We start from the raw sequence: 9,493 nt of genomic DNA on the forward strand, positions 1-9,493 counted from the left end.
GGCAAGCAATTAGTTTTATAGAACATTAAAAAAAAAATCAAGCAGGTAGTGGGTAGATGTATAATGGAGCCAATGATCATACACCGTGATTGTTTGGATCCAAAAGTTGTCCGCACACAGAGAGCATATATATGTATATATATAAAGCATCTAAAGGTGCATGTGTTTACACATGCATATATATATATATATATATATAATTACACATGCCCATCAAACAAATATATATATATATATATATATGTGTGTGTGTGAGAGAGAGAGAGAGAGAGCGGTGAATCGATGATTGTTTGTATATAAAAGAGGTGTATACAGTTCAATTGGTAAGGGCCGGAACAAGATGATCCTGAGCCATCTCGCGAAAGCAGGATTGAAAAGGCAAGCAATTAGTTTTATAGAACATTAAAAAAATAAAAATCAAGCAGGTAGTGGGTGTAGACGTATAATGGAGCCAATGATCATACACCGTGATTGTTTGGATCCAAAAGTTGTCCCGCACTGAGAGAATATATATATATATATATATATATATATATAAAGCATCTAAAGGTGCATGTGTTTACACATGCATATATATATATATATATAATTACACATGCCTATCGAACAAATATATATATGTGTGAGAGAGAGAGAGAGAGCGCGATGAATCGATGATTGTTTGTATATAAAAGAGGGTATACAGTTCAGAACACAACCAAAGGGAGCTCAATAATTCACTAGAGAGAGATGACAAGTCACAGCAATGGCAACTCAGACTCTTTCGTCAAGATGCCAACTATAAAGTTCACGAAGCTATTCATCAATGGAAAATTTGTTGATTCCATTTCAGGTTTCTTTCTCATGCGCGCACTCGATCAGTTTTTTAATTTCTTTGTTCTATTCTTTGGTTGGATTTACTTGACCGCTTTTCCAGATTTTCAATTTCAGTTCTCTCATCTCAACCAACCAAACCGTATCCATTTCCTGTAAAACTTGTAAATAGTCGAACATCTTTAGATTAAATGACACATGTTGTTACTTTACTCTTTTATATTATAATATTGTTTAATAATTGTATACTTGTCTAAATTATTGTTGGGAAAAAAAAAAAAATTGCATCAAACAGGGAAAACATTCGAGACAATAGACCCAAGGACGGAAGAGGCAATTACGAGGGTGGCAGAAGGAGATAACGAGGATATTGATTTGGCAGTGAAGGCCGCGCGTGAAGCTTTTGACAATGGTCCATGGCCCCGCTTGTCTGGCTTTGTATGTATTGTATATTTGTCCTTTATTTTTTAAATGCCTTTTTTCCCTATAATTTTTTTTTTTTTTTGGGTGAAAACAATTTTTTTTTTTTTTGAAAAGGGGGTGAAAACAATTTGATGATTCATAATGGGAAATTGGAAATTTGAAACCAAGAAGTGACACCTAGTTTAATTATAAAATTGTTGACATCTCAACATCCATCTCTTCGGTGTCAAAAGTCTTGTATTCTGATTGGTTGACACTTGAGTTGATCAGCTAAAGTCTTTTGGGTAATTTAATGTTTTAAATTCTGATTAGTTGTATTAATCGATTTCCTATGGCTAAATCCACGTCTTAATTTCTGATTAGTTGTCCTTACTTGATTTCCATTGGACCACGGCCTACTTGCTAGATTAGATTTTTTTATTTTTTTAGATAGAAGAAGAGATTCAAATTACAAATGTTTTCATTGGAGACACCATGAAGTGCCAGCCAATCGAGTGTTTATTTGACAAAAATTATTTTTGTCAACTTATTTTACTATTTAGCTTATTTTTGTTACTATTTATGAGTTTCACTACACTTTTTAATACTAATTATAGATTGTGGGAATAAAAAATAATTTTTTGTTATACCTTCTAGCAGTTAGTCAAAATTTATTAGATATATTGGCAAAAGTTATTATACATGTGCATTTGATAGCAACTTTTTTAGGCTTTTGCTAATTGCTCTATTAAAAGTATATTAAAATATATTTGTATTTAGAAAAGATGATATAAATTGAAGTTTTAAAAAATTGAACATAAAATGTAAAAGATAGAAGTTAGCCAAAAAAAAAGAAAAGCTGGACCCAAATGGGCACATATATTGGCAGTTTTTTTTTTTTTTTTGAAGGCGTTTAATTGTTTAGGATCCGTTTGGATATCGCTTATTTTGCTGAAAACTAAAAATTGAAAACAATGTAGCAAAATAATTTTTAAATGTGTAAATAGTACTGTGAGACCCATTTTTAATGAAAAAGTTGCTGAATAAAGAGGTTTGTGGGTCTTGTAAACAGTACACGGAACCCACTAAACAATTTTATTCCAATGAAAATTTGGATTGTCAAAAATGTGGTGGGTCCCGTGCACTGCCACTGACATACACTCCCACGTAAAATGCACACATCAATAAAAAAGAAGAAGAAAACTCAAACGCAGCACCGTGGACGCCAATCCAAACGCATATTAAATCTTTCTCAGTTGGAGTTTGATATCTAAATCTGTGTGGTTTTTTTAAAAATTTATTTTCTTACTTAATACAAATTAGAAATCTAAATTTGTGTTTGAAAAATGCCGCTAAGTTGTCCAATAATCTCTTTTGGTATTTATATATTTCATAATTTGTTGACGTTTGTTAAGAAAATTCTTGGGCTTGGCCTTTTTTTTTTTTTTTTTTTGTATGTGTTTGTGTGTGTGGAAGTTCATGATATCTTCTACCAAAATAAATAAATAAATTTTAAAGCAAAATAATTTGCTTGAAGTCAACTTGTTTTTAAGAATCAAGTAAAATCTATACTTATCACAGTGCAAAAAGTTAGTCACACTTTAGTCTAAAAAAAGAAACGAGGTGGGTCGTTTCGGTGAGACCAAGATGAGGTCTCGGTGGGCTACCAAATACCATCCAATTTTGAAAAATCAATGTTCATTACTGATTTTGCAATATACCCTAATTTTAAATTTTATTTTTAATTAAAGTTCATGAAACTTACCATGACTTTTAAGTTGAGTTGTGATATGCATTTATGTTAGAATCTCATTTCATTTCATTTCCCTTGTATGTTACTATGTGTGTGTTTGTTTCTATAAAAAAAATCCTAAAAGTTTATAAAGACAATTTTGAAGACTTATATATTTTGTTTTGATAAATAAAGTACTAAATAATGTTTTATTAGAAAAAAAATTAGATTTATTAAATTGGACAAATAAAATGGGAAGGAGAGTAAATTAAGTTTTCTTGGAACAAAGAATTTTTATTTATTTTTTTATTTTTTTGGTGAATAAGAACTTTCATTAACAAACTAAAAAGCCTCTATGGAAGAGGAAACAAACTGGTCATAAAGTGTGCCCACAGAATCTAGTCTTACAAGCAACTCCAGCTCTAGAGGGGGGTGGATAAATACAACAAAATTTTGCTCCAACAGAGCACCTCGCCTAGCTAAGTTGTCTGCACACTTATTGCCCTCTCTGAAGCAGTGCATGATTTTGACATTAGGAATTTGTTTCAGACCCTCTTTGCAATCAGCAACAAGTGCATCTAGGTGGAACAAAGATTTGAAGGTTTATGTTTTGGGCTTTCAATTGTGTTCATTGCTTTTGGGCACTAGACGTCACACATCCTAAAAAGACCAGGTGGCACTTTTGTATCTCATTTAGTGCATAGAAGTCTTGGACTAAATTTTTACCTTGTGTTTTGAATGTTACATGCATAGACATAGTTAATTTAATTATCATTATTAATACAAGTGCAAAAGAGTTTGAAGGAAAAATATATTTATATGATTTCAACAATTAACTTCGATGGCATATGAGAATAAAGAATTGTCAAAAGCCTTGTATATCAGTAGTATTACTTGTTTTCCTTTATGAGTTTGAAGGAAACAGAATTTGTATGATTTCAACAATTAACTTCGATGGTATATGAGGGTAAGGAATTGTCAAAAGCCATATATCTAGTGGTATTACTTGTTCTCTTTTACGAAGAGAACCAAAGTTCAAATCTCACTCCTTCATTGTTGTAAACATCGAATTATTCATATATATATATATATATATATATATAATGTTAAATCATTTTCAAAACTTGAAGGCTAAATTGACATATTTGATAGTTTAAAAATAACAAAAACAAATAGTAATTTGACCATAAACTATTCATCATACAAGATTGACTGGTGTAAAGTGTAAACATGAAGGCCAAATATGCTCGTGAAACTCTTATGGTTATGCCATTCTTCTAAAACATCACTAATTAAAAGAATTAACCCAATGAATTTTTACTATTGGTTATTATCAAACTAAGATACTAATTAATTTTTTATATAGGTGAAATTCTAATCCAAGTATCTTACTTGACAACAAGAAATTTCATTAATTGAACTAACTAAAACTCAAACGTTCTTTTTAGTGTTAATCTACCAATCAAATCTAAAATACATGAAAATATAAACTAAGAATAGATGTTTAGCAACATATGTTGTCACTGAAACTCACAATCGATCCCATTCTTCTCAAAGGGAATTATAAAGTTGCCTGTTCTAACGTACCAGCCTCTTATATCTTAGGGGTAAGAATTTCTTTTTGAAGTAGGCTTTGGTAAATGCAAGTTGAGTGCATATTTATATGAAATTATTTTTCTCCGTTTAGTTTATTTATTGTGTAAAAATACAACTGTACTTTATAGTAACGTTAAAAAAAAAATTATGTCATTAAAAAATGCAATGTTTTAAAAAGCTGTATATTCTGTTTATAAATTATAATAAAAAGAAACTCATAAAAACAAATGCTAATTGTTTCTTCTTCTTCTTCCTTTGAGGGTGATTAGGATAGGGGAAGGATTATGATGAAATTTGCAGATTTGATTGACGAACATGCAGAAGAATTAGCGGCTTTAGATACCATTGATGCTGGGAAATTATTTGGTGAATGCAAGACTGGTATTCCCCATTCAGCAAACATGCTACGATACTATGCTGGTGCAGCAGATAAAATTCATGGGGAGGTCTTGAAAATGTCACGAGAATTTCATGCCTATACATTGCGTGAGCCAATTGGTGTTGTAGGACACATCATTCCCTGGAATTTCCCAACCTCTATGTTCTTAGCGAAGGTTAGCCCAGCCTTAGCCGCTGGCTGCACCATGGTCGTCAAGCCCGCTGAGCAAACACCACTCTCTGCTCTCTATTATGTTCATCTTTCAAAGCTGGTATATGCTCCTATAAATTAATCACTTTTCATGGTTCTAAAGAATATGAACACAGAAAGGATAGTGTAACAAAACAATTCTTGAAAAATTAGGATACAACACTGTGAGATATGACAATTAATAAATTAATATAATTAGGTATATTTTATTTATTTATTTATAGGCCTATTTATGTTTATTTATAAGTTTTTGAAATAAATAATAACTTATCAAAATCTTTAAAACGTGTCTAAAATCAGTGAGACTACGGTAGTCTTTTATTTTCTTTCTTAACAAATAATAACAATTTTCTTCTCATTAAAAATAATAATAAAACTACCTTTCTTGGCCAAGGCTGGTATCCCTGATGGAGTGCTAAATGTTGTAACGGGTTTTGGACCAACTGCTGGTGCAGCCATAAGCTCTCATATGGACATTGATGCGGTAATTTAATTTCTAGTTTTCACTTCAATCTTTGTCTTGTATGTGTATATTTTGAGAAATTTACACAGCCACTTCAATACTTTTTATGTGATATTACATCTTCACTTTGCTTGTTTTTCAGGTCAGTTTTACTGGCTCCACAGAAGTAGGACGTGAAGTAATGCAAGCTGCAGCAAAAAGCAATTTGAAAACACTTTCACTTGAATTAGGAGGCAAGTCACCCCTTATAATTTTTGATGATGCTGATTTAAATAAAGCTGCTGAGCTTGCTCTGTTTGGCATCCTATATAACAAGGTGAAGTGGTTTTTAATTTTAATTTTTGTTTTATATCATGTTGAGAATTTGCATTTTATAGATGAATTCGGCTAAAAAATATGCAGCTTAATTCCATAACTTTTTTTTTTTTTTCCTTATTCATTTTTTCAGGGAGAAATTTGTGTGGCAAGTTCTCGTGTTTTTGTTCAAGAAGGGATTTATGATGAATTTGTGAAAAAGTTATTGGAGAAAAAAAAATCTTGGACAGTTGGGGATCCTTTTGATCCTAAAGTTCGTCAAGGACCTCAGGTAAAAATTGGTTTTCAAAGGTATAATGGAAACTAAAAACTTGATGGAAGTAGTAAGAACCTGCATGCCTGTAGATTTAGACCCTAACAAAACCATACATTCAAATATTAAATTGTTTTAATGTCTTCCTAATTGTATAATATCAGCAATTTTTTTTTTTTTTTTAATAAAAAAAATTAACAGCAAGATTTTGACCCACACCAGGCTTTGTCACGTTTTACTGATCCACTATTCCATTTTTTGTGCTATACGTTCCAGATTGATAAAAAGCAGTTCGATAAGATCCTTTCCTATATAGAGCATGGCAAGAGAGAAGGAGCGACCTTGTTAACTGGTGGTAAACCTTTGGGGCACAACAAGGGGTACTATATTGAGCCAACATTTTTCACTGATGTTAAGGTGCATAATAAACTTCAAAAAGTACATCTGCACTTTGGATTATTCCATTCAATTTTTGGTTCTCCATAGAAGATTAAAAAAAAAAAATGTTATATATAATTTAATCAATGTTAATTTATTTTTGGTTGGTGATAACTCTCTTAGGAGGACATGCTAATAGCGAAGGATGAAATATTTGGGCCTGTGATGTCACTGATGAAGTTTAAGTAAGTGCAATTTTCAGTCTCCTTTTCCTTTCTTTTTTTCCCCATAAGCTTTTTCAAAGATCAACACATTAAGAAGGCCAAACTAGTTATTATTTTGCATCGACCTCTATATACTTATGAGCAATTACAGAACAATTGATGAGGCGATCAAGAAGGCCAACAACACTACATATGGGCTTGCAGCAGGTGTCATGACCAAGGACTTGAATGTGGCTAACACCGTCTCAAGATCAATCCGTGCTGGAATCATTTGGATCAACTGCTATTTTGCTTTCGACTGGGACGTGCCTTATGGAGGGTATAAGATGAGTGGTTTTGGCAGAGATTTTGGTTTAGATGCCCTTTACAAGTATCTCCAAGTTAAATCTGTTGTGACTCCCATTTACAATTCTCCTTGGCTTTGAACATAATAATCTGGAAAATGGGGATAACATCTCCAAACAAATTAGTCCCCTGCAATAAAATTCTGAATTATTATTATCCTCTCCCCAGTTTGAGATAATCAAAAACATTTTAGTCTTTGTATATTTGTCTAATATAAGGCCAGCTCTTTGTCATGGAGTAAAAAGATTATGAAATATGTCCTCGCAGTCTCACCACGAGAATTTGACCAAGTTATCGATACCTTGATAGCAAATAAGGTAATTTCAGCTCAGCTTCATTTTTATGTTTGATGGATCAGATTCTCTCTTTTTTTTTTTTTCTTTTTTTTGAGAAACAGATGGATCAGATTCTGTTATACTCAGATGGTATGGATTTTTGTGTCAAATAAAAAACTGTGAAGCCATTGCTCAATGCTGTGTAGCCTGTGTTTCACGTCGAACGTGTATACTAGGTCAATCTGGGTTATATAAATGATTATGAGGAGCTTTGATTAAAGATTACGTTTAAGGTGTTGCTGAATGCTGTTCCAGAACAGGACTATTAGGCCTATGATTTTTTTGCCCCTTCCTTCGGTTTGGTGGGATTGAATCATACTAAACGACACTATCAATCTTTAGGAGGCCTTTGGTTCAGATCACAGTGGAATAAGGACGAAGAAAAATAAATGAGAAAAAATAAGTTTGTGTGTTGTTTGGTAAGGGGAGAAACGTTAGAAATATTTGGTAAGGTCTAGGCATTTTCTCCCTTGGCCCACCAAAAATCCATCTCTCCAAATTAGAATGAAGACTCTTGTTCTAGCAAAATGACAAAATTGCCCCCAAATTTTAATCATTTTCAAGAGTCTCACCTTCCCACCACCCACTTCCCCACATGGTCTAGGGGTTGTTTGGATTGCCTATTTTCATAACTCAATTCTCAGTTTCCATAACTTATAACTCAAAAATAGTGGAACTCATAACTCAATATCCGTTTGGCAAACGATAACTCTGTTTCCATCACTCAATTCTCTGATTTTTGAGTTATGACTTATGGAAAATGAAAACACATTTTGGCTGTTTTCAGTTTCCTTAACTCATAAATCAATGACAATATTGTAATTAAACACACATAGGGGACCCACAAACAGTACCAGCCGCACCTGTTGACCACTTTTGACTCTCATTTTTTCGAGTTTTTTTTTTTATTTTTTATTTTTTTATTAGCTTCGATGAGTTTGGGTACTATTAAAAAAAAAAAAAAAGCTGCACCGGCTGACAGGTATAGGCCCACAAATAGTGTGAAAAATATTGAGTGATGAAAATTAGATGATGATGCCAAATCGGTGTGAAAAATTGAGTGATGAGTGATGAGTGACGAGTTATGAGTGATGGAAATTGAGTGATAAAATTTTCTTATCCAAACAGCCCCCTAATGTCTACTAAACCTTTATGTCTTCCTTTCTTTTTTGTATCTCCTCGTCACTCTCTCAATGGTAACTCATCGTGTCATCCTCTTCTTCTTTTTTCTTGTTTTCTATACTCTCTCTATTTTCTAGATTTTTTTTTGCTGTCGCAAATTTTTTTGTTTCCACCCGACAACGTGTCCAGATATATATCTATACTATATATAAGAGGATTCCCTTCTTTGAATTAAATTTTTATGTGGTTCAAAAATACCATCATTAATGAAAGGTAATTTCTCTTTAGAAATAGGGTCATAAATGTCAAATAACAAATTTTATTTTAAATTAAAAAGAGAACTCTTGAAATTTAGGATTTTTTTTCTTCACGTTTATCTTTTTATTCCATAAAATTTATCATTTTTATTCATTTTTCATCTGAATAAAAGTAAAATACTTTCAATTTAAAAAATAGAAAATAAAAAACTAAGAGAACTCCTAAAATTTATCCTTCTATCCCCTCACTTTCATCTTCTGCTTATCTCTAAAGTTTATCTTTTTTATTTGTTTGAAAAATAAAAAAATATATATATTTCCAAATTATAATATATATAAATTATTAAATTTTACTCAAAAAAAAAAAATAGAAGAGCATCTGAGCACGCACAATACTATAAGTTTATATATATGATGTGTTAATTTATATTATTTAATTAGTACAAATAAATTATTTCTAACATGTTATGTACTAAGGGTATAAGAGTAAATTTATATAAACTACATTTTTTATCCTCTCATTTTTCTTTTCAACCAAACAAAAGAGTTTTCTATCCCTCTCATTTTTCTACCATTCCAATCAAACACACATGAGAGAAAACTAAATCTTTTCTATACTCCTAAATTTTCATCCTCTCACTTTTCCACTTCTCCAATTAAATGGATCCT

General features: G+C 31.7%; 1 protein-coding gene across 1 annotated transcript; it reads left to right on the top strand.

Annotated features, from left to right (window-relative positions):
• Nucleotides 1-276: 276 nt before the first annotated feature.
• LOC115978417 (aldehyde dehydrogenase family 2 member C4-like) lies at nucleotides 277-7,391 on the top strand. Its single transcript, XM_031100434.1, has 10 exons — nucleotides 277-305; nucleotides 677-832; nucleotides 1,109-1,251; nucleotides 4,813-5,193; nucleotides 5,527-5,616; nucleotides 5,738-5,911; nucleotides 6,044-6,181; nucleotides 6,440-6,580; nucleotides 6,725-6,786; nucleotides 6,917-7,391. Exons 2-10 carry the CDS (start codon nucleotides 730-732, stop codon nucleotides 7,188-7,190), a joined length of 1,506 nt encoding a protein of 501 aa, XP_030956294.1. The 5' UTR covers nucleotides 277-305; nucleotides 677-729; the 3' UTR covers nucleotides 7,191-7,391.
• The last annotated feature ends 2,102 nt before the right edge of the window (nucleotides 7,392-9,493 follow it).

Source organism: Quercus lobata, chromosome 2, assembly GCF_001633185.2.
Source record: "Quercus lobata isolate SW786 chromosome 2, ValleyOak3.0 Primary Assembly, whole genome shotgun sequence".
In the NCBI taxonomy this organism is placed as follows: domain Eukaryota; kingdom Viridiplantae; phylum Streptophyta; class Magnoliopsida; order Fagales; family Fagaceae; genus Quercus; species Quercus lobata.